This window comes from Hemitrygon akajei, chromosome 4 (assembly GCF_048418815.1).
Source record: "Hemitrygon akajei chromosome 4, sHemAka1.3, whole genome shotgun sequence".
NCBI classification, from domain to species: domain Eukaryota; kingdom Metazoa; phylum Chordata; class Chondrichthyes; order Myliobatiformes; family Dasyatidae; genus Hemitrygon; species Hemitrygon akajei.
In genome coordinates, this window is record NC_133127.1 from 124,023,349 (window position 1) to 124,050,153 (window position 26,805).

General features: G+C 40.3%; 1 protein-coding gene across 7 annotated transcripts in view; it reads left to right on the plus strand.

The window, feature by feature from the left end:
* Positions 1 to 26,805, plus strand: part of LOC140726615 (protocadherin-17-like) — a 304,136-nt gene that overhangs the window by 80,575 nt on the left and 196,756 nt on the right. The window contains exon 4 of one of the 7 annotated variants that reach the window (XM_073043212.1): positions 15,270 to 16,060. The exons of 5 other annotated variants lie outside the window; for them this stretch is intronic. In XM_073043212.1, the coding sequence (XP_072899313.1) occupies positions 15,270 to 15,322 (53 nt within the window). In that variant the 3' untranslated portion in view covers positions 15,323 to 16,060. Of the gene's footprint in view, positions 1 to 14,309; positions 15,232 to 15,269; positions 16,061 to 26,805 lie in introns of those variants that run through there. One more of the 7 variants, XM_073043214.1, reaches the window with a different exon arrangement.

Genomic DNA, 26,805 nt, shown 5'->3' on the forward strand with positions numbered 1-26,805 from the left:
TTTTTCAGGTGGAATGGTTAACAAAAAATATTTTAATATTTGTTCCTTGTTCTTTTCTCATTCAGCAGCAAGAGGTATTTACAAGCAATGGAGGCACAGTAGATGTATTAAAGTTATAAGGAGTTACTTTAGATTATATAAAGAATAAAATACAAAAAGAAAGAAAATTTTTAATAAATTAGTAAAAGGGACAAATAATACTTATCAAACAATCAGTAAGCCATTGCACACAATATGCTGCTGGAGGGAACCACAGATTCCCACTCTCCCCCTCTACCCTCTCCCCTCTCCGTGTCCTTGTCTCTATCTCCAATTCTTAGCGTTAGTCATGACCCAGCCTAAGAGAAGATTCTCCATTTTACAAAGAAATTGTCCCTTTTTTTATATACCTTTCATCATCCCTTCAAAAACCTAACATTACTTTTACACCTGTACTTTTCCACATAAACCTGTTTTTCACCATTGTCTACTACTAAGGCCATATACTGGTACTCACACTAAGTTCTTGATGACAGAGAGATCATGGATAAAAGCTTGCTAGCCTCTGCCAGAAAGCTTAAACTGAGGAGGAAGTCCATCAGGCCAGTGATTCAAAGCTGCCAAATGGCATCAAATGAAGAAAATTGATGTCTTTGAGTGGCCCAGTCAGAGTCCTGACTTAACCCAATTGAACATCTCTGGCAAGACCTCAAACTTGCTGTCCACTGCTGCTCCTGGCCCCGTTTGAGTAATTTTGCAAGGAGGAATGGGCAAATCTTGCTCCATTACATTGTGCAAAGCTGATAGAGACTTATCTAAGAAGATCACTGGCAGTAATACCTGCAAGAGGTGGTTCAAATAAGTACTGAGCCAAGAGAATGAATATTGAACTGCTGACATTTCAGGTTTTGAATCTTCAGTTTTCCATGCTCTACATTTCCTGTTTTTTTGGTCTCTACTGTGAAAAAGGGGGCTTATGATTCACAAATAAAAATTCTCAGTTAAATTGATCAAAATCAATTTAATACTCATTTATGTGAACAAGGGGTTGGGGGCTGAATACTTTTACAAGGTACAGTACCACATACACGTTGTTTAGGACTGAAAGGAGACTAGAGCACTTGGTCTGTCAGTCACTGCCGATTTTATTCCTTCTATTGAAATGTAGTTTCACTGGTACAGTTTTGTGGGATATTTCAGGGGACTTTTAAAGCAGATGGAGTAAGGATGGCAGATTTCCTCCTTGAATGGTGTTAGCACACTTGAATTTTGATGACAGTCCAGTATTTTTCATGGTTGTCATTACTTAAATGAGTTGGTATGTTTTTATTTTGCTCACAAATTCCAAAATATTAATTTAAATTTATTTTTGTCTGATTTCAACTAGGGTCATTGGATTATTAATCAAAATCTCTGGATTACTAATCTGGTAACATAACCACTGCACCAGCACCATACCCACAATGTAGCAGCCTTTTTCAGAAAATGTGTTGGTTTGTTACTGACCATATGGCTTATGCATCTCTCCCCGAACCAAAGAACTATCCTGTCATTGTTCCTCATCAGTTTGTTCACCGTGAGCATTGCCATCAACCAGAATAATCTTGATCATATTAACTCCAAGTTCCTTCTAAATTATTTGCTACATTGTCCTTTTCAATATGATTATAAGAGACACCATTAAATCCATCCTGACCCAAAGAGGCTCCTTCCCCCTTTTCTAATTTATTCCTCTCTCTAAATTTTCTGTTTACATCGACAAACTATTTGTAGAGTCTAACCAAAATCTATGAGCAGGTTAAGCCTTCCCCTTCATTCCTTCTGTAAACTTCCTAATGCTGCGCTTTATTCATTTACATTTCTTCTCATGAACCCATTTTCCTTCTACCTTTCTCTGATAGTAAATTAAGAAGCTACAAAACGTTATCTGTTAACATATTTGTGTTTTACTGCAGTATCAGTATGGCAACTTTTAATACAAATTAACCTGTTTTCACTTTTGAAGTACAAGACAACGTAAGTGACAGAACAACCGTTAATTCTGGAAACACTGAACAGGCAAAGCAGCATACGTGTGGAGAGAATTTGAGGATATTTTTAGGTCTTGGACCCTTCATCTGAATTGGAAAAATGAGAAGACAAGCATGTGAAATTGCTTGAAAAAGGAAGAGCATAGAGAATAGAGGGAATGTCTGTGATAGTGTGCAGATCCAAGTTCTCAAGGCCTGGTACCCTCTCTAGATCTATTTACTAACATGACATTGATCACCACAATTTTCCATTCGGTGCTACCTTTCTTTGAACATATGGCATTCCACTCACAGAGGACCAAGTCAACATTGTCATAATGGGGCAGTGCGATAGCGTAGCGATTAGCGTGACACTGTTACAGCCTAGGGCATCTTGGAGTTTGGAGTTCAATTCTAGCACCGTAAGGAGTCTATATATGTTCTCCCCATGAAATGCGTAGGTCTTCCCCAGGTCCTCCAGTTTCCTCCCATTGTACAAAGACATACCGGGTAGGTTAATTGGTCATTGTAAAATGTCCCATGATTAGGTTAGGGTTAATCAGGTTTGTCAGGGATTGCTGGGGCGGTGTGGCTGGAAGGGCCGACTCTGCATTGATTCAAAAAGTCAGTGAATACAAATTTGCTGACAAGCACATTGTCGTGGTTTTGTTAATTAACCTCTACCTTGCAAAAGTCAAATGGCAGTTCTCGGGCACCTTTTCATACATGACAGTGGACCATCACCCCAACACTAAAAAAGCAGGCCTTCGGCTCCCAGAGAATCACCGATCTAATTTGCTCTGGAGATCTCACTTCCATCTGCAACATCATCGTTTTCCAGACTTGCACAGTCCTCTGTCATTTCTTCACCAAGATCTGCAAGCAAAACTGTCCTGGTAGAACCATGTTTCATCCTTCTCTTGCCCCAAAGACCATGTTATTTCTTATCTTGGCTCAATTCACTTACACCTTTGATGTTCTCCACCACTTTGACCGTTTCTGGTTTCCTGATCCAGCTGTAGCAAATGTAGCAAATAACATTTTTTTCATTGCTATATTATCCAATCCCTGTAAGTCATTCATCTGTAGCAGAATAGACTGAGACACCTTTCCTTTTTTCTTGAATAGAGACATAGCCATTCTCTTCCACCAGCACACTCCTTAGATGACTGAACCTTCTTATATTAAACAAACTCCTTCAACTCGTTATTCTTCTTCCTTTAAATTGTAAGATAATAGTTAAGAGGGTTTCACCTAACAAACTCAATATCTCTATGTGATGTCATCTTGCTTGAGTTAAATCAGTCTAGGTTTCTCTAAATAATGGGAATAATTTCAGTTTACCTCTTTTTATTTTTATTTTTCATTAGCTGCTGAGGGTGTAGAGAAACATTTCAAATTCTTATGGCTTTTTATTCCCTGCATTAACAGATAGGCATTTCTTACATGTCATAGAAGAAAGCATTTTTCTTCCAGAGTAAAACCATAGAAAATCTCACTTCACTTATTGTTTAGCATCTCGAAATAGGAATTTCTATTTTACATATACCATATTGTCAGGCGTGCACATGCAGGCTCCTCCAGTCTCCTCACAGCTAACAGGAGTCACCTGCCACACATTTCCAACTCGTCACCTGTAGTCTATCACCCAGCTCTCATCCACAATCATTATTCACTCATTAAAGCAGCCAGCTGCAACTAGTTGCTCTTAATCTTCAGTTCCCTTGTTTCCTGTGGTATTGTCTTTCATTTTGTGGCCACTTGTGCCTTGTTATTTTTGGAATCTATTATTAAAGATTTCACTTATTGCTGAATCATCTCTGCTGCTCTGCCTCCTCAACATTTCTTGGTGGGATGAGTTGGCCCAGCAATTGGCCCAGCAGAATATGCTCACTTCAAAGAAGTCATTCATTGACACGAGCACACAATCCAGAGGCAGCATTGACCGTCTGCTCACCACTCTTGTCCAACTCTTCGTCGCCATACAGCAGCCCTGCAACAGTCAGCCTCCACCATCTGAACCTGGAATTGCACTGCCCAAACCCTTTGATGGATCCCCAACCCAATGCCAGAACTTCCTGTCCCAGTACGTATTACTCTTTGAGCTCCCAAGATTACCTTTGTCATCTCTTGACTGGGCAAGCTCTGACCTGGTCCACTGTTAACTGGGAAAATGGCACTACACAGGCTGCAAGTTAGAAAAATGCCAGTTTCACACCCATGTCATGTGCTTTCTGGGTTATATCCTTTCACCCCAAGCCATAACCATGGACCCAGAGGAAGTGCATACCATTGTTGAATGGCCCCAACCACACCCTCAAGCAGCTATAGCACACCTTGGGCTTCTCCAACTCTACCGCTGGTTCAGCAAAAACTACAGCCACTCCTCTCACCACCCCTTCCCCACACAGCATCAGCCTTCCCCTCCCACCCCAACCATTTCAACAGAAAGCATCAGTGCCCACCACCCACCAAGCAGTAGCAAAGACTCCAAAGAGAAACCATGATCAACAAAAGCTATTGTTCACCCGGCAGTTCGACATGTCACAGGCTCCCTCTCTCACTAATGGTGGAGGTCCCATCTGCCAAAACCCTCATTTGCCACTGACAAAATTCTTGGAAGAGGGCATAGAGGGCCCTAGGATAGGTGATCAAAGCTAAATCAGTTTCTTTGATATGTTTAAATAGCAATGTATTTATACAATGCCTTTAATGTAGTAAAGATGCTCTGTAGAAATGTTTCAAAGCAGATCTGACATTGCACCACTTTTGGAATGATCTGCACAGATCATCAGAAATCTAGTCAAAGATTAAAGATTTAAAGACAGAAATAGATTGAGAGGTGGAGAGATTTACAGAGTGAATTCCAGAACTAATGGCAAGGCCAGCAGTGACTGAGTGACCAGATTTGGGATGATCAGCAATCTGAAACTGGAGAAAGTAGGCACCTCACATTATTGATAAAGTAGGAGAAATTACAGAGGAAAGGCAGGAGCATGTAAGATTGGAAAACAAGAATTAGGATGTTAAATCTTAAGCATTGCTGCGTTGCTGTTTGTATATGGGAAGGCATTGTTCCCTTTATTTGCGCAGGTGCACAACCGCGCAGTAGCTGAAATGCTCCCGCGCACATAACCTTTGTTGTCACGCAGCTGGAGTTTTCTTTCATATAATGTTTTATTAAATTGCTGCGCAGTTTTCAGGTGTGCAAAAATTTCCTACTCAGAGCAACAGTTGGCCTGCACAGCTGTTAAGAAAAACTTAGAGGCGACGTTGACTGGGGAAAGGGGGCACACACAAGAACATCCGTGAATTATGTAGCTATCAGGACTAGCTTAAGTGCTGGAATGGATGAAGCTTACATCCTTCATCCTTCTCATCCAGAGGCAAGGCTGTTGTCAATAAACCAAAACTGTTGCCTCTTAACAGACAAAATTGTAGTAGAAACTAAAAAACAAGCTGATTTATCACCTGAATTGTAAAAAAGACACTTTACATTACCATTACTTTGCTGTAGTTTGCTCTATTTCCTTTAATGTAGTAAAGATCCTGCAGTGCCTAATGCACTTATAATACTGCTGGTGTAGAGTTGAGACTAGCATCAGTTTTTGAATAAAAAATAAAATTGTATTCCTATAGTTCCTTTCATGCCCTTGGAATATGACTGTGCTGTGAGGGCAGAAAGTAATCTTGAAGTGGTTTATTTTATTTATTTTTACTCTGGCCCTTGGAGCTGCACTGCCTGCAGCCCCCGACTACCCCAATTTAACGTTAACCTAATCATGGGACAATTTACGATGACCATTGAATCTACCTGGTACATCTTTGAACGGTGGGAGGAAACTGTAGGAACCAGAGAAAACCCACACATTCCATGGGAAGCACGTACAGAGACTCCTTACAGAGGATGCCAGGATTGAACTCCAAACTCTGATATCCTGAGCTATAATAGTGTTGCACTAATCACCACGCTATGACATTGGAAACATGCCAGCTAGTTTACTTATGACAGAAATTTCTTGACAAGAGTAATGTGAAAGTGATTAAATTATATCTTTTATTATGTTGATTCTTCAAAGTAATGTCAAAAGATCTTTCAAATCCACCAGAGGAAGTGTTCAGCGCATTAATTTAATTTATACCCAGACTTATTGGAGAGCCTCATTCTCTTGGAGAACTTAAAGCATAATGGATCTTCCATCTATAAAATGAAGGAGAAGCATGAAAACCTTGCCTCCTATAGTCCATGATACATTTTTGGTGGCATAATTTAAGTGCTGCAATATTATATCTGTAAAATTAGACACTATGTCAAAAAACACAAACAAGAGAAAATCTGCAGATGCTGGAAATCCGAGCAACACACACAAAATGCTGAGGGAACTCAGCAGGCCAGGCAGCATCTATGGAAAAAGTACAGTCAATGTTTCGAGCCAAAACCATTCAACAGGACTATGTGAGAAAGCTGGTCACAGTTCATCAATAAACCCTGTATCTTCATTTACTGGGCTGTCCAAATATTAGAAACATGAGGAGGGAGCAATTTTAAAATTCAGGACAGAAACAGATTGATGAATATGACAGATGTATGCATTGTTATAAACTTTTCCAACAGCTTCACAATATCATTAGCAGTTGATTAAAACATAAATCAAATAGTTGAAATCGATTCTACTTGATGTTAATTACATCGACTTTATCTGCAAGCTGTTCAGACTTACAGGTGTTTCACACCTGTTTATTGAATTGCCAGATGATTCAATTTAATTCAGCATGAAGTAGCTTCACATGTTCCTCAAGAATGCAACAGCCAGTCTCCTCTTCCCAGACAGCCAGAATCAGATATTATCTCAAAGTATATTTTCATGCCTCAAGACATTCCCGAGCAACTGTCATTTCGACATGCAGTCTCTGTTATAATCAGAGCAATGTGCTGGACAACTTGTACTCAGCAAGGAAGCACGAAAGTATGATAAAGGTCATATAATCTGCTTTTCTGATGTTAGATTATAATTAAATATTGACCCTGGAGAACTCCACAAAGTGGAGCCATAACATCTTGCAACTCTCTGAGAAAGTGAAAAGGAGTCTGTTCAGCTTTTCAGCCAAAAGCATTTAAATTACGGTACATTTGTGTCAACTTAAGTTATGGGTTCTTCAGTTGAACTTCAGTTTGCACAATGTTTTAGTTTGGAGTGGAGAATTCCACCGTTGAGGCTAATAGCAGTGCCATCAGCAAGATGGCAGAGTATAGCACACCCAGTATCCATACTTACGCACTTTCAGTAGAAGCTGCTTCATTGGGATTAGGAATGGGAGCTCTTACTGCTTTCTGCTACTCAGGGTGATGATACCAGTTTTAGGATAAATTTATTATCATGCAAATTAATTAAGTATTATTAAGTGTTATATGGTTATTTGTTATGAAGGAACATCTCATTGTTACTACCGTTTAGCTGTGTTAAAAAGCTTGAATTCAAGACTAACTCCAAAGACTGAGTACATAATTCACTCTTCAGTGTATTATTGAGGGAACTGTACATTCTGAAAGGTACTGAATTTCAGGTGAAGTCCTCTTGTGTAGATGTAAAACAATGGAAGTGCTTTGATCAATGATTATCTCCATCCAGTATGAACAAGAACAATAAAATGGCTATTATCAGAATGCAGCACAATCATAACTAATGAGTATTTAGAAGTTCAGAGGTTGTGACATTTTTACTTCTGTAGCTGCTTTGCATCCCAGTGTCTTTTGGAGGCTCTGCAGACAGTAAAGTTATTTTAATCATAAGTAAACCTTAAGGAGAAAAAGTAATTAATAATTATAGGACTCTATTTAGGATTTGTTGGATCACTGCCAGTATTGTACTGTGTATGTAAATTCACTTATAGTACAATGGCATTCAATACAATATAACCAAGTACCCTTTGCAGATGTACCTTTTGTACAGGGATGTCAGTTATTTGACTCTTTCAAATCTAATGGCAACGTTCAAAGGGAAAAGGAATTGACAGTACATATAATTTCTATGTGCCAAGATACGGCAGTTTGTTTGAAGTTTATTTAAATGCTTATATATCTTGTGATATATTGGTTTATAAATACTCCTTCTTATGAGAGACTATGAGAATGTGGTTTTATGCATTCCTTCAGTGAGCTGGAACAGGAACATCAGTTTAGCTGAAATAAAAGAGTTGGTGTGATCAATGGAAGTACACGAAGAAAAAGGAAATTAAAAACCTGAGTGAAAAACTAGTTTTATGGAACTGCAGATAGCTTTGCCTTTGTGCTGAGCATGATAATGGAGAGGACTGCGTCAGTAAAAGATTTTTTAGTGAAAACAAAATGAGGCAATTGCAGCAAGAACAGTGTGAAAGTGAGAAAGTAGCAGGAAGTGATAGGTAAAAAGCTGTGAAAATCGTGAATATCCTGGGTGAAAAACTGCTTAAAAAAGGCAATAGACATTCTATAAACTTACACTCAATGCTAAACCAGTACCACTTAATGGTTATAATTTAACTATTTACAACACTCCCACTCATTCAAAGAATTGCCAAAACCAGCAGTTCTATTTTTAAAAAGACTCAGTTACTCACTGGCCAATGATTTGACTTCAAAAAGGCACTTGGGTTGTTTTACCATATTAAAGAAACTAGATAATTGTGTTCATTTTAATTTAAAAAGAAATGTGGAAAATTACTGAATTGCTAAAATGCTTGGTGTGCAAATTTCTGAGCTGGAAGCATAGGAGGGAACAACATACATGATCCAGAAAGTAAGGGTCCATTTATTAATGACTCCAGTGACAAGCTCTGCCCTTGCACCTGACCTTCATAATTTTCTTAAAGGAATACCACTTCGTTTGGTGTAGACCTGAGCACAAAATCTTTGGAAATCTGTAAATGATTACATTGAACTTTTTATAAATTTAATCTCTACTTCTTAATCTTGAACATTATTTCCCATTCCCATTCTGACGTGTTGGTCCATGCCCTCTTCTACTGCCACGATAAGGCTAGTCTCTGGTTGGAGAGGCAACACCTCATATTCAGTTTGGTTAGTGATGCACCATCAATAACTCTTGGAGACATGAGGCGAGATATAGGCTTTATTGGCTGGAAGAAAGAACAAGCAGCAAGTGACCACCACACTACATCCTAGAGACTGAGGAAGGGGCTGTGCCTCCAATCGCCTTTATACTGGGGTCTGTGGGAGGAGCCACAGGAGCAGTCAGCGGGGGGGGGGGGGGGGGGCGTGTCCAGACAGGTATATGTAGTTCACCACAGTTAGCCTCCAACATGATGGCATTAATTGCTCTAAATTCTGGTAATTACTACTGTCCTTTCTCTCTTTTTCCGTTTCCCATTCTGGTTCCTCCTCACCTGCCTATCACTTCCCTCTGGTGCTCTTCTGTTTCTCCTTTTACCCATGATCTACTGCCCTCTCCAATCAGATTCCCTCTTCTTAAAACCCTTCTCCTCTTCCACCTATCACCTGCCAGCTTCTTGCTTTATTCCCCTTCCCCCTCAACTGGTTTTACCTATCACCTGCTATCTTGTACTCCTTTCCCTCCCCCCACTTTCTTATTCTGGTTTCTTCCCCATTCCTTTCCAGTCCTGATGAAAGGTCTCAGCCCAAAACATCAACTGTTTATTCTCCTGTACAGATGCTGCCTGACTTGCTGAGTTCCTCCAGCACTTTATGTATATTGCACTTTCCTTATGATTCCATCTATGTGCTGGGCCCAAAACAGGTCATCTGATGTGTTAATGCCCAGGAATTTAAAGCTACTGACTGCACCATTGAAATGCCAAAGTAGGGTGCTGTATGTTTGCCCTCCTTCCCCTTCCTAATGTCTTTAGTTTTGTTGTTTTTGCAGCACTCCTCAACCAATCTCACTCTGGTAAGCGGACTCATTACCTCCTGTGATTGGTCCAGCAATAATAGGCTCATAGGCGAATTTGAAGATGGTATTAGAGCTGTACTTAGCCGCACAGGCAGTTGTGTATACAGAGTAAAACAGGGGTTAAACATGCAGCCTTGAGGATGCGCTTGTGAGGATTAATATTCCTCCTTGATTCAGGTCTGCCCATGAGAAACTCCAATTGCAGAGGAGAAGGGAGTTGGAGGTTCAGAACGGGAGTGTGGTGGGAGCCATTTTGATTTTTCTTATTCTCATCGGAGTTAAGAGAGGCGGGACTGCGCAGGCGTGTGACAGTGGATAGTGAAGCGGGGAAGATTTAAAAAGGAACACAGCCTTAAACAGCGGGCAGCGTCATTTGCAGGCAGCGGAGTGAGCCGGGAGCAGAGTGAAGGTTTAAGGGCTTTGCCTCAACGGGCTTAGGCGGAAGCGGGCCAGGCAAGGTAGGTTTAGGTTTCAGTTTTTCCTGTTATTTGAGGAAAGGGGAAGTATGAGTGTGAGGGCAGCTTGTTGTTCTTGGTGTCGGATATGGGAGGTCCTGGAGTCTCCTAGCCTCCCGGACATCCACATCTGCACCAGGTGCGCCGAGCTGTAGCTCCTAAGGGACTGTGTTAGGGAACTGGAGCTGCAGCTCGATGACCTTCATCTGGTCAGGGAGAGTGAGGAGTTGATAGACAGGAGTTACAGGCAGGTGGTCACATCGGGGCCACGGGAGGTAGACAGGTGGGTCACGGTTAGGAGGGGGAAGGGGAAGAGTCAGGTACTAGAGAGTACCCCAGTGGCGGTACCTCCTGACAATAAGTACTCCTGTTTGAGTACTTTTGGGGGGGACAGCCTACCTGGGGGAAACAACAGTGGCCGTGCCTCCGGCGCAGAATCCAGCCCTGTAGCTCAGAAGGGTAGGGAAAGGAAGAGGAAGGCAGTAGTAATAGGGGACTCGATAGTTATGGGGTCAGATAAGCGATTCTGTGGACGTAATCAGGAGACCCAGATGGTAGTTTGCCTCCCTGGTGCCAGAGTCCGGGATGTTTCTGATGCATCCAAGATATCCTGAAGTGGGAGGGTGAGGAGCCAGAGGTGTTGGTACATATAGGTACCAATGACATAGGTAGAAAAAGGGAAGAGGTCCTGAAAGGAGAATATAGGGAGTTGAGAAGAAGGACCGCAAAGGTAGTACAAAAAGGACGGGTTACACTTGAATCCTAGGGGGACCAATATCCTGGCGGGAAGGTTTAATAGAGCTGTTAGGGAGGGTTTAAACTAATTTGGCAGAGGGATGGGAACCGGAATGATGGAGCGGAGGAGAGGGAAAACAGAAATAGGTCTAAGGTAGTGAGCAGTAAGGATGTCAGGAAGGTCAGGCAGGTGTTGGAGCAAATTTGCAGCCATTGGGATGAGTTGCAGTGCAATACAGTTGCAGTGCAATCAATGCAAAAAGTACCAAATACTGAACTTAAGGTGTTATACTTAAATGCACGCAGCATAAGGAATAAGGTGGATGATCTTGTTGTACAGTTACAGATTGGCAGTTATGATATTGTGGCCATCACTGAGACGTGGCTAAAGGATGCCTGTCTCTGGGAGCTGAACATTCAAGGATACACAGTGTATCGGAAGGATAGGCAGGCAGGTAGAGGGGGTGGCGTGGTTTTAATGGTAAGAAATGATATTAAATCATTAGAAAGAGTTGACATGGGATTGGAAGGTACAGAATCTTTATGGGTTGAGCTAAGAAATCGCAGGGGTAAAAGGACCCTGATGGCAGCTATCTACAGGCCTCCAAACAGCTGCAGTGATGTGGACTACAAATTACAACAGGAAATATGAAAAGGCTTGCCAGAAGGGCAGTGTTATGATAATTGTAGGGGATTTTAATATGCGAGTGGATTGGGAAAATCAGGTCGGCACTGGATCTCAAGAGAGAGAATTTGTAGAATGTCTACGAGATGGCTTTTTAGATCAGCTTGTTGTTGAGCCCACTAGGGGATCGGCTGTACTGGATTGGGTATTGTGTAATGAACCAGAGGTGATTAGAGAGATGGAAGTGAAGGAACCCTTAGGAGGCAGTGATCACAACATGATTGAGCTCACTGTGAAATTTGAGAAAGAGAAGCCGAAATCCGATGTGTCGGCATTTCAGTGGAGTAAAGGAAATTACAGTGGCATGAGAGAGGAACTGGCCAAGGTTGACTGGAAAGGGACACTAACGGGAAGGACGACAGAGCAGCAGTGGCTGGAGTTTATGCGAGAAGTGAGGAAGGTGCAAGACAGATATATTCCAAAGAAGAAGAAATTTTCGAATGGAAAAAGGATGCAACCGTGGCTGACAAGAGAAGTCAAAGCCAAAGTAAAAGCAAAGCAAAGGGCATACAAGGAAGCAAAAATTAATGGGAAGATAGAGGATTGGGAAGTTTTTAAAAGCTTACAAAAGGAAACTAAGAAGGTCATTAAGAGGGAAAAGATGAACTGTGAAAGGAAGCTAGCAAATAATATCAAAGAGGATACTAAAAGCTTTTTCAAGTATATAAAGAGTAAAAGACAGGTGAGAGTAGATATAGGACCGATACAAAATGACGCTGGAGAAATTGTAATGGGAGATAAGGAGATGGTGGAGGAACTGAACGCATATTTTGCATCAGTCTTCACTGAGGAAGAGAAATATGCACAGTCACAATTTCAACAGAGAAAGTACTCAGGAAGCTGAATAGTCTAAGAGTAGATAAATCTGGACCAGATGGAATGCACCCTCGTGTTCTGAAGGAAGTAGCAGTGGAGATTGCAGAGGCATTAGCAATGGTCTTTCAAAAGTCGATAGATTCTGGCCTGGTTCCAGAGGACTGGAAGATTGCAAATATCACTCTGCTATTTAAGAAGGGGGCAAGGAAGCAAAAAGGAAATTATATACCTGTTAGCTTGACATTGGTGGTTGGGAAGTTGTTGGAGTCGATTGTCAAGGATGAGGTTACGGAGTACCTGGAGGCATATGACAAGATAGGCAGAACACCGCATGATTTCCTTAAAGGAAAATCCTGCCTGACCATCCTAGTGCAATTTTTTGAGGAAATTACAAGTAGGCTAGACAAGGGAGATGCAGTGGATGTTATGTATTTGGATTTTCAGAAGGCCTTTTCACAAGGTGCCGCACATGAGGCTGCTAAACAAGATAAGAGCCCATGGAATTACAGGAAAGTTACATACGTGGATAGAGCGTTGGTTAATTGGCAAAAAACAGAGAGTGGGAATAAAGGGATCCCATTCTGGTTGGCTGCCGGTTACCAGTGGTGTTCCACAGGGGTCCGTGTTGGGGCCGCTTCTTATTATGTTGTATATCAACGATTTGGATTATGGAATAGATGGCTTTGTGGCTAAGTTTGCTGATGATACAAAGATAGGTGGAGGGGCCGGTAGTGCTGAGGAAACAGAGAGTCTGCAGAGAGACTTGGATAGATTGGGGGAATGGACAAAGAAGTGGCAAATAAATTACAATGTCGGGAAGTGTACGGTCATGCACTTTGGTAGACGAAATAAATGGGAAGACTATTATTTAAATGGGGAGAGAATTCAAAGTTCTGAGATGCAACGGGACTTGGGAGTCCTCGTGCAGGATACCCTTAAGGTTAACCTCCAGGTTGAGTCAGTGATGAAGAAGGTGAATGCAATGTTAGCATTCATTTCTAGAGGAATAGAGTATAGGAGCAGGGATGTGATGTTGATGCTCTATAAGGCACTGGTAAGACCTCACTTGGAATACTGTGTGCAGTTTTGGGCTCCTTATTTAAGAAAGGATGTGCTGACATTGGAGAGGGTTCAGAGAAGATTCACTAGAATGATTCTGGGAATGAGAGGGTTAACATTTGAGGAACGTTTAACCGCTCTTGGACTGTACTCCTTGGTGTTTAAAAGAATGAAGAGGGACCTCATAGAAACATTTTGAATGTTGAAAGGCATGGACAGAGTGGATGTGGCAAAGTTGTTTCCCATGGTGGGGTAGTCTAGTACAAGAGGACATGACTTGAGGATTGCAGGGCGCCCATTCAGAACAGAGATGCGAAAAAAGTTTTTTTAGCCAGAGGGTGGTGAATCTATGGAATTTGTTTCCATGGGTGGCAGTGGAGGCCAAGTCATTGGGTCTATTGAAGGCAGAGATTGATAGGTATCTGAGTAGTCAGGGCATCAAAGGTTATGGTGAGAAGGTGGGGGAATGGGACTAAAGGGGAGATTGGATCAGCTCATGATGAAATGGCAGAGCAGACTCGATGGGCCAAATGGCCGACTTCTGCTCCTTTGTCTTATGGTCTTCAAGCTGGACGATGGGATAATTGTGTTGAACGTTGAAGTGTAGTTGATGAACAACAGCTTTAACATACGACTTCCTGTTGTCTGAATGGTTCATGAGCAGAGTGAAGAGCCAGAGAAATCGCATCTGCTGTTGACTTGTCGTGACAATAGGCAGACTGGAGCAGATGCAAGTTACCACTGAGGAAGGTCTACCACACTACTTAATACGGTCAGTGTGGACAAGAAACTGATAGTCAAATGATAAGCTTAATTAAATCATCATACCCCTCTTAACATTCAACAGACACAGAACACCAGAAATTTCCTGTCCCCCCCCTCACCAATTTCTGTTCTGTTATTCCTACCAGCACATTCACCCAAATGACCTTGGTAATCCCTCCCTTACTGGGTATTTGGTTGACTTCTCCACTCACTCTTCTCAAGAAATATACTAACTGGTGCATTATCTACCATAAAATGCTCTAAGCTTGATAACCATATCCAACTGAAGTGAGTGTGGATGGCATAGTTTAGGGAACGGGAACTTCTGTGCACTAGAGTCATGGTAGCCTGACCTTCTGAGATGATTTTCTGTATTTTTACAATTATGTATTCTGTATGCTGCATATGGTACTTACCTACTCTACCACCTTCCGTGGTCCAAGGACGTGCACTTCAATCTACTACTCTTGACGGTCCTATATTCTACAATTTGTTAAATATTTCCAAAGCTTGTTTGCCCTTAACAAATTACCTCATCACACATAACTAGTTTGATTTCCATTTACCACATTTTTTACCCATTTGACCAGTTCAGTAATGCTTTTCTACACCCTTGCTGGCCTGCTACCTTTCTGACATGTTTCTTCTAGTCCACTTACCTAAAGGGTAACCTGCATTGAAAAAAGAAAAAATAAGAATAATATTCTGAGTATCAGATGATACGATGCAAAACAATGTATCCCCCATGGTGTGCCTTGGGATCTTTCATTCTACTTCATAAATATAAGTTATTTTCCATGATCTGTTCGGAATGAACACTTTACTGTTTCTGGATTTGTCTTTGAAAATCCTTTCTAAGTTCTTTCAGGTGAAGTGCGTCGTTTTCATCATCTCCTGCATCACTTACCCTAATGTACTCACAGCTGGTCACCAGAAAGAAAGTCTGACAAATTTGTTGCTGGCTATTAAAGTCCAAAAAAAGTTTAACCAGACTGATTAGCAAATACGTATTTGATTGTCCTTCATTTGTGGGAATCATTTGTGCTGAAAATCAACTAAATCCTGATCATCCTGTGGAAATGATGCATTCTATCATCAAGGATCCCCACTACCCAGGACAGACTCTCTTCTCACTGCTGCCATCAGGAAGAAGGTACAGGAGCCTCAGGACTCATAACTTCACTCAACTTCACTCACCCTGTACTGAACTGTTACCACAACCAATGGACTCACTTTCAAGGACTCTTCATCTTATGTTTTTGATATTTATTGCTGACTTGTTTATTATTATTATTAATTCTTTCTCAGCTCAAACTGGTCAAACCTGAAGTATAAGCATAGTCAAGCACGCTCATTTGTCAATTGCTAGGAACTTTTGGACTATTCTAGTGGTGTTTGGTATTGTGTCTTTCTGAAGATTTACATAGATATTACTTAATTGTTAAAAGTATAAGCCCTAATTGTTTAATGCTACTGTGTGGTGTATTGGGATGACACCAGTTGTAGACATTACCTTCGGGACAATGTTCATGTTCCATAGTCTTTCAGTTTCCTCGTTTCATTCAGCATATTTCTGGTGTTTTTCACTTACTGATTTCTGTAAGTTGCGTGTGTTTGGAATGGCTTTATCGATTAAATAAGTCGTTCTTGCTTGTGTCTCCTGTCTTATTATATCCGGACAGTTATTATGGATTGTTCTATCTGTAATAACTGATCAGTCATAATATAATTTGTGGTATTCTGACTCTGCCATTAGTGGCGCACTGCTGAATAGACGGGCAGGCACCGGGAAACCCGAGAAAGATACAGCCAGCATTCAAAATAGCCCACTAACATCACAGGCTGCAACTGGTGCAGGCATTTCTCAGGGGAGCTGTCCACTTACCACTCAAGCAGTTAAAAGAAAGACTTGCGTGAAATGGTCATTAGAAGTAAACACATTCATAATGTGTGTATACTACCGAGTAATGGAACTTGAGACAAATACAACAGGATACAGGGACATATTATTAATATTTTTTTCCTTTGTATTTGCACAATTTCTTGTCCCTTGCACATTGCTTGTTTGTCGCTCCTGTTGGGTGTGGTCTTTCATTGATTGTACAGGCAGTCCCCGAGTGACAAACATCTGACTTATGAACAACTTGTACTTACTAATGGAGGGAGGAGAACGCCGTCCACCATTTTAAGTTGGATCACGACGCCATCCGCCATTTTAAGTTGTTGCCGTTAACACTGTGTTGAGTGTGTAACTTTGTATTTGGCTTAAATATTTCTTAGCGAGATTCACCCTGACCCCCCCCCCTTTTCCAGTCAGCACTGCCCCCACTTGTCCCATTTAACTTGTCACAGTACGGGTGGACTTTAGGACCCGGGGTAGCAGAGGACCCGCGGCTGCTGCTGAATCTGCAGTTTTCTGTTCCGTTGATGGAAAACGATCACGATTGAAAATGAAGTGGAAATAATAAAGCGATTGGAAAGAGGTGAAATGCCATCGGTCATTGGAAAAGCATTAGGCTACAGTCGGTCAACGCTCGGAACAATTTTAAAGGATACAGGTAAAGGATAAAGTGAGAATAATGGAGCATGTGAAAGGCCCTGCCCCAATGAAAGCTACAGTTATTACTAAGCAACGCAGTGGTTTAATTATTGAAATCCATATGTTTCTTAAGTGTTTTATATGCATAGAAAGGTAAAATATATACTATATACTAAGACAAACGTTTGACTAACTGACGCTAAATACTAAATACAAATCGGATTTAAAGACGGACTCAGGAACGGAACTCGTTCGTAACCGGGGGACTGCCTGTATTCTGGTTATTGGACTTTTTGAGTTCTGTATGGAAGCAAGAAAACAAATCGCAGGGTTGTATTTGGTGACATATATGTACTTCGACAATAAATTTACTTTGAACTTTGGTGAAAACATTGTGCACTGATGGTGGACTAAGTGATATTTAAGGTGGTGGATAGGCTGCCAATAGGTTTTATTGGTGCATCCATTTGGGCAAATTGAAAGTATTCCATCCCATCCCATTCCCAGCTTCTTCCTTCAAGGGACTTTGAGCAAACTAGAGATGAGCTCTGCATTGAAATAGAATCTTTCTTATCAGTACTAAAATACATAGCAAAGAAATTTGAAATTACTGTTGGTGGGGTGTAATTGATTAAGTTCCCTTTCAATCTATGATTATACGGGCTTTTGATAACTAAAAAACTCAATCCTTTAAGTAGTGTAGAATGTTCTGCTCTTAAAATCAGCTATAACCTGGCCCCCTTCTCAACTGTAAAAATGATCCCAGTAGGAACTGTTGGCAAAAAATAATAATGGACTCCATGTCTCAATTGCCGGACACCTCTTACCTATGCCGTCTTTGTACATAGTATAGTCTGTGTTGACTATCCATAAATTGTGAGGTGGAATTACTTGCCCATCTTTCTGCAGGTTTGATTTGTTTAAAATAAAGCAATATTCATTTCTACCTTACTTTGACTAAGCCAAGTGAAGCTGGTTACATCCCTCACAACATGTTTATCGTATTTTAAGTATGCAAGCATGGTGATTGGGTTGATCCTTGTTTTGAGATTTGGATAAGTAGATTTTAAGGGATTATGAATGAACTCCAGTTGCCTGGCTACTGCTAATTGACTATCACAACAAGACAAGTCTATTTTACCTTTTTAATGCAAAGAGCTTTACTTACTGATGTCCTCATTTTTATAAGGATGAGGTGCCAATATGTGTTTGTAGTGTAGAAATGGGGTTAGAGTCAGCTACTTTGCTTTCATGCTGAAAAACAGCAATTGCTTTCTCAGATCACAACTGAATACAGCCACTTGATCTGTATATCAGGGTGCTGCATGTGATTTGTGAATGTTAACACCAACACAGGATAATGAAATGTGAAAAGTTTATATGTAGAAGCAGAGAAGAAACAAACAAGAAAAGAAGAGGCAAATTAGTACAGAATATCAAACATAAATTTCTATTCTGAAATCGTGTGGGTGACTGATATTCTTAACATATTATCATTTGATTTCAAATTCAATTTGCGTGTTAATTTGATACTCTGCAGAATTTTACAATAATCAGCCTTATTCAAATATCAAATATTTGGTTTCATGTCATATAACAGAAAGTCCAGAACAAAACCTAGCCTGGCATTACAGTGCTAAATCTTTAGATTGAAACCCCCTTTTTACCGGGCATCTCCAATGATGCGGTTAGTTAACCCCTTGCTACTGGACTCAGCGGTAAGAAAAGCACCTTTCTCAAATTCTGTACGTCTAAGGTTGGTATGATTTATAAAAAGTGTATTTACAAATTTCAGCTTTATTGAATAGTTAGTAAGAATAGGAAAAAGAAAAAAAGGCCGCATAGAGTTAACCCAGCCCAAATGTGCACAAAAGTTGGAGCTCAGTGGCCACACTTTTTAATTCCACGTCCCATTCCCATTCTGATATGTCTATCCATGGCCTCCTCTACTGTCAAAATGAATCCAAACTCAGGTTGGAGGAACAACACCTTATATACCGGCTGGGTAGCCTCCAACCTGATGGCATGAACATTGACTTCTCTGACTTCCGTTAATGCCCCTTCTCCCCTTCTTACCCCATCCCTGACATATTTAGTTGTTTGCCTGTTCTCCATCTCCCTCTGGTGCTTCCCCCCCACCTCCTTTCTTTCTCCTGAGGCCTCCTGTCCCATGATCCTTTCCCTTCTCCAGCTCTGTATCACTTTCGCCAATCACCTTTCCAGCTCTTAGCTTCATCCCACCTCCTCCGGTCTACTCCCATCATTTCGCATTTCCCCCTCCCCCCACTACTTTCAAATCTCTTACTACCTTTCTTTTCGGTTAGTCCTGACGAAGGGTCTCGGCCCAAAACGTCGACAGCGTTTCTCCCTATAGATGCTGCCTGGCCTGCTGTGTTCCACCAGAATTTTGTGTGTGTTGTTATTTGAATTTCCAGCATATGCAGATTTCCTCGTGTTAGCTCATCTTGAAGTTGCCTTTAAGTCACGTGCTGGACCCACAGTTTTGTGAAAGCACACTCCACCTTCTGAATGGCACTCAAAATCCAAGTCAAATAAATGGTTTAAAAGGTAATTCATGCAATTTACTCAACTATCTGCTTCTTCTACAGAACACTCAGGATGCTGACCACTTATTCTGCAACCTGACTTCAGATACGATACACTGTCATTACTGCGCCTACAGCCTTCTCGTGAATCGTAATCTTGGAGAGGTAGTAGCATGAGTTGAGACTGCATGAAGGGTATCAAGGAAAGGCCAATAAGCTCAGGGCTGCAGAGGATGGCAGCAAGCGATCATTTATAGCGAGAATGTCCTTGGAACCATGTTCCTATCACAACATCTTTGAAGAAATATGCCTCAGAATGTGATGATTTCATTAGTCAGTAGTGACACAGGTGTGTGGTCTCTTACAGGCCTGTACTGCTGTATCATGACAGTTAAAGTAAACATAGCCCTAGATTCCCTAGCTTCTGATTTATTGCAGCAGTATTTCAGTATTTCCTAATTTGCAACTAATAATAGTATTATGGAGGTAGGTTAGGGCTTGTGTGTCTGTATCTCTCCAAAGAGCTTACAATGAAACACAAAGATGATCATGCCTACTCTGAGTGAATGGGGAAATGATAGACACAGTCCAACACATTGCAAATACATACAAGCATGGCATTTCACTATATGACAGAACAAGATGGATGATGAAGATCATAAGGTAACCAGTACTGTTTGGGAGAACACCCTCTACTTAGAGTGATTGGCTTTTTGAGGAAAGGATAGTTGTTTTGGTATCTGATGGGACAAAATATCATTTTCTTTGTGTGAGTCTAGTCTTTGAAAGAGAAATGGTGATTTTCATTGTTCTAGATGGGTCACTACTTGAGGATGCCCACTTTTCCATGTCCTCCATAAAGATGTCAAGGTGCATGTGGTGTGTGTATGGGGACATTGACTGGTATAGTGCCACAACAGGTAACGCTGCTGTCTCATAAATCCAACGATGATCCTGACCGTGGTTCTGCCCAGGCAAAGTTTGCACATTCGCCCTGTGCTTGTGTGCGTTTCATCCCACATCCGAAAGACACGCTCATTAATTGCCTATATAGAGTAAATGTGAGAGAGAGTAAATTATGAGGAAATTAATTTGAGGTCAATGTAATGTATTTTTAACAAGAAGACACAAATCCCAAGAAAGCATTAGATCCTTTTTCACTTACCCCTGCAGGGAGGAGGTTCACCACAACATTCATCACTCTGAATCGTTGTGTAGAGAAGGCAAGGCTTCTTTGTTGTTTAGCCTTCCTTCTGAGGTTAAACTCAACAGTTATATCCAGCTGGAAGCCCGAGGAGAGTTTATGTGACAAATCCTAATCATTAATAATGCAACAAAATGCATGAGATCCACGGTGTCTTGACTGTTTGGATTCAGAACTGGCTTCCCCATGGAGTCAATGAGTCTTATTCTGGCTGGAGGTCCATGAGTAGTTCTCCAGGATTCCATACTGGGACCTCTGCTGTCTGGGATATACGTATATAAATGACTTAGATGTAAACTTGGCTGAGAGAGTTAGTAAGTTTGCAAACAATACTGAGATTGGTGGCAATCTGGAAAGTGCGGAATATTGCCAAAGGTTACAGTGAGATATAGATCAGTTGCAGAAATGGGTAGAGAAATGGTAGATGGAGATCAGATCCAAAGGGGAAGTACAAAGTTAATGACATGACCTCTGATGGTGTTGATGTACAGTGGGTTCTTGGGGTCAGGTCCATAGCTCTCTAAAAGTAGAATGGTAATGGAGGTATGTTGCATGCTTGCCTTTGTTAGTCGAGGCACTGAGGTCAAGAGTCAGGAAGTCATGTTGTAGCTTTATAAAACTCTGGCTAGGTTGCATCTGTACTACTGCATTCATTTCTGGTTGCCCTATTATAGGAAGGATGTGGAGGCTCAGGAGTAGGCGTAGAAGAGGTTTACCAGATGCTGAATGGATTAAAGGGCTTGTGTTATAAGGAGAGATTGGTTAAACTAGGGTTGTTTTCTCCAGAGTGGTGAAGGCTAAGAAGAGACCCAATAGACGTTTATAAGATTATGAGTAGCATAGATAGAGTTACAGCTAGTTTCTTTTTCCTAGGGTCAAATGACCAGTACTAGTATGCATTTAACATGAGAGGGGCTAAGTTCAAAGGAGATGAGTGAGTTAACCTTTCTTCTCAGTGAGTTGTGGATGCTTGGAATCTGCTACTAGGGGTACTAGTGGAGGCAATTAAAAGCAACTTAGATTGGCACAATGATGAGCCAGAGAATGGAGGAATATAGTGTTGTGTAGCCACAAGGGTTAGTTTAGTTAGATGTTTAGTTAGTTCAGCACAACATTGTGAGCCAAGGGGCCTATTCCTGTGCTGTACTCTTCTGTGTTCAAGTTAGAGAAGAGTGTTAGCCAGAATCACAAGAATCATCTGCACAAATTTGTTTGGAAGGCGATTAAGTAATTTAAAATGCTGGCATTGCCAATTCTACTTTGGAAGAATTTCAACCTCAGGGTAATCTCCATGAAGGCTTCTGGGGTTGAAGGATGTTTTAACAATTTGAAAAAGAAGTTTAATGAGGACTTGATGCACAATAAAATATAAGGCAGGGAATATAAAATAAGTGATAATCATATAACTTTGCAAATAGTGTAATGATAATTGCATTGTACACTATTTTATAATATAATGCAATTTTTAAATTAAGATTACATATATGCAACTTCAAAGTATAAAAATTAGTAATAATTGCTTCAAGCCAAATTAATATTTATGTAAACGTTTGTATGGAAACTTGTGACATTTTGTTTTTGCAGTTAAACATGTAAGTTAGTGGAAGTATTTTGAGCTTTAAAGCAAATAGTTCATTAGTATCTGCATGGTGGCTGCTCACAGAAACACCTTGTACTTATAAAAAAACTGAAGATCAATCCTTCGAGGAGACCAAGAGTAAGATTACAAATAGATTTAAATCATGGGTATTATTGGGGCATATGTTTCTATTCTATAAAATAACTGGCATAGATGATGAAAAAAGATAATTGTTCAAAACAAGGCTGTTTTGAGCACTAAGTTATTATGATCTGGTATACACTAGTTGAAGTACATTCTATAGTTCAATATGAATTGCATATCTGTTTTAAAAGATAGGGTATGTGAAAACCATAGGTAGATGAGCCTGACTGAACAGCACTTTCAGCAACCTGTCTTATCAATAAAGGGATATTTCAGTCTCCTCTGTTGTGAGATTGAATAAAGATTCATGATCATATGAAAACTAGCATTAAAATGGAACTGCATGGGAGACCTCTTCTTGCTTGTTCCTGAACTGTTGAAGAAATATCTTCATTGGTATGATCTGAAGTCTTTAAACTTTAAGATGGCATGGTTTAGATTTTTTGTAGTTGTACATATTAACTATATAAAATTTGATGAGACATGCATGAATTCCAAAGGTGAAGAGAGTCAAAACAAGTAAAGGAGTGGGCATATCATGGGAGATTGTGGTACCAATGGTGGGGATCTGGGAGAGGAGTGGAATGTTTCTAAAAAAATATTGAATAATAATTATCGGTATACCGTAACTGAACTGAGACACCAATAAACTTAGCACAGCGATTTATCCAAGTATGATGCAAATTGTAATCCTATAAGCAGCACAGGAGTAGGATTGATTCTCAAGTGTTACCATCTGTTTTCATATTCATGGCATTGTAGTATATGCATTGCAGTTGAGCAGTAACCCGAAGAAAGCATTTAGGTTCTTTGTACAAATAGTTCATGCATTGTGACTGTTTGCAGTCACATCTTACGAGAGAGACTAGAATTGGTTCCGATGAACAGAGAATGAATTACTGTGGCCAGCATTTCTGTTATGCATGTCACAGGCAGAGAAGCGTACCATCTAAAGCATCAATATGCTGTGTGTATTATAAGGAACCAATCACAATTAGTAGTTTTCCTTCACAGTTCAATCTTGTAGTGCATTGGAGCCTCATTACATGATTGAATTTTTAGGCTTGTGATTCCAAGCTTACGTTAAACATTTTAATAAGAAAATGAGCTAACAGTACAGTCTGCAGTGCGACGGAAAAGGTGAAAGGATTTTTTTTTTAATTTGCATTTAGCAGGTTGAGAATAGGTTCTTTTAAGTGTCAGTCATGTTGATTGAGCTTAATGTAATTTTATTCAGTAGTAATTATATTTCCCTACATTGTTCGCAACCTAGTTCAGGATGTTTACCTGCCTGTGTGTAATCACGTATTTTTACTGAAGAGATTTATTTTGACAACATCCTTTGATGTCAAACAGTAAAATAAAAGGTACCTTGGTTCATTTGAGATTATATGAAGGTGTTGGAATAACTGGAAGCAATTTCCTCTCAGCTTCCTTACAGCTGCTGAAATTCCATGAGAATTTCATTTCACCATAATTTGAATGAAATCTACATTCTAATTCTTTGTGATTATTAATCATAATTTAGAATATAATCTTTAATTGTCAACATCAATAAAACATCAAAATGGTGGAAATCTGAAGCAAGCAGTTGAACACGATTAAGACATTTAGGAGATTTAGCAGAAGAAGAACAGACTGGTTAAGGTTTTGGTGCAAATTAATGCCTGAAGAGATTTTCTAGCAATTTTCTCATTTAATTGACAAACTGGCTTTTTCCCTTTACAGTAGAAATGAATAGTTTCACAACACAAACAATACAGTTTATCCATAATTTTAATAAAGATGTAAAACAATATATATTAAGAATTTACGCACTAGCTATCTGAAAAGCCATTAACAACAATGGATCCTTGAAATTTAAGCAAGAAGTAGATAACAGTAATTCTCTAATATGGCTTTTCTCTGATTAATAGATTTTGAATTATCAGAAGATGCTATGTCCCTCTATTTACACAGGGAGTTAACAGGTTTGTACAGATCATAACCTAGAGAGTGTTCAGTCTATTTGCTTAATAGTAATTTATGTTGAGGAGATAATTAGTAACTGAACTGAACTAAACTGAAACACACTTACAGTCATGGAATGTTGGGGATTATCAAATGAAGTCTCTTAAAATTCTTTTGTACTTCAGTGCATCCACATTCTGATCTAACATTCATCAACCTGCAGTGGCATATATTTTCCCAGAAGAAGTATTATGAAATCTAACCTTTCAATAAATCTAAAGAAACAAAAATATTAAAGTGAAATATAATATTTGGAAATGTAATAACAGATCTGTGTACAGATACAGACATCAACTGCAGTAATAAAACACAGTGTGTCAAGATGTCAGTTTACCATGATGATCTAAATTCATATAATCTGCTAATCCATGTAGTGCTAATCCTTCTTTTATCCCATTACTGTGTAAAACTCATGTTTAGATATGTCACACCATGTATCCGCTTATTTTCTCAAAGGGATTGTTTCTTATTGACTTAATCATCAGTTCATTTTGAGATGAATGTGGATTTGAGTGAATATGTATCTCATTGTGTTTTATAGGTTAATGTAGCCAAATAATTCTCAGTATTATTTGAGTAAAATTTTATGTCTGATCTTTTAAAGTCATGTGCCTGTGGCCACATTTGGAGCCACATTTACTTTTGGATTTTGTTGACTAATTATTATATATAAGCACCACCACATTGCAAACACTCAACATGGCAGGATACAGTTTGATTACTGTTGTACTCAATTAAGGAATTAGTGCAGGTTCCTTCAAGGGTATGACTTAAACAAATTAGTCTTTTTAATTAAAACACTGGCAGATCTGCAGTGTAGTTGTATGCTAAGGGAGGCATTTTCAATAATGGTGGAACATTATGCTCCTATCTACCTCAAGAGGGGAATTGGTATTCGGTTTGGTATTGTAGAACCTGAGACCATGCAATGTTAGCAGCAGTAGGATGGTACCAGCTCAGAAAATAATTTCCCACCTGCCCCAGCAGAAGCACCATGTCCTATCTGTGGAAAAGTCACTGGTTTATGCATTCGCACCGTCAGCCACTTTAGAAACCATAGAACCAGAGAAGAATGAATGGTAGATTCTGATTCTGCAATGTATTGTTTGCATTAACAACCAACATACCCAGAGATTTGATGGGGTCAGCCAGTCCTTGGTCCTGGACCATTAAGCTCACAGACATCAGTCAACCAATCTCCAGTGTCTGGGCTGGAGTCTCAGACATCAGGCCTCAAACTCCTAGCCTCTGGGCCAGCCTTGTTCTCTACCTCCTGACTTACTGACTTTGGTCTTCAACCTTTCAGACCTTCTAACCCCACAATTGACAAAATCTGGACTTCAATTTTTGGCTTCACACCCCCCACCCACCCCCCAGAGTTTTCGGGCCTGTGGGTATTGAGACCAGAACTTGCCGATCATGGTTTTTACCTTCGACCTTGACCCCAGGACTCACCAATAATGTGTTTGACCTTTGGGCCTTGACCCCAGGACTTGCCAGTCATGAGTTTGCCCTTTGGGCCCTGAACACCCAACCTCAGGGGTTGTTGATCCTCAACCACAGAGTGCCTTAGGCCTCAGCTTCCGGACTCACACAGACCTCTGATTCCTGTGGCCTGGGGTATTCTTGATTTCAGGAGATTACCCAAGAAAAAAGCACAAGCACAAAGGCCCTGACTGCCAAATAGCTCAACCTGGAGAGCTAGGAAGAATTAACAAGGAATCTGAGCTTGCATTCACAAAGAAATTCTCTTTTGGCTCTTTATTCGTCATCTGTTTTCATTAACTGATAACAAATCAGATTGAAACCCTGCACTCCTAATTGTGCATGGTGTTGGGCAAATAAACAGGCCTACAAAAGTATTCTCATCTTTAATTATGACATCCCGCAGGTCTGCACTAAAGACAAGTACAGTATTCATAACCATGTTCAAGCAGAAGTAGTGAACAGATGATCCATCCCAACTTCTCCTGAGATATCTAATACCAGAGACGGCAGGTTTCAGCTGATTCATTTCTGTCTGTCATCTCAAAACATAGTAAATGGGTACAGCAAAGTCTATAGAACTAGATCACATCTTTGCAGCAGTACCAAACGCGCAAACTCCACTCCTAGCCAAGCTTTTGTAGTACAGTTACATCAAAAGTATCCATCTGAAACTATGGAAAATTGACCAGGTATGTCCAAAGTTCAAAGTAAATGTACTTTGTAATTTGTAATTTCAAACCCTGAAATTCATTTTATAGACAATAGACAATAGGTGCAGGAATAGGCCATTCAGCCCTTCGAACCAGCACCGCCATTCAATGTGATCATGGCTGATCATCCATTCAGTACCCCATTCCTGCCTTCTCCCCATATCCCTTGACTCCG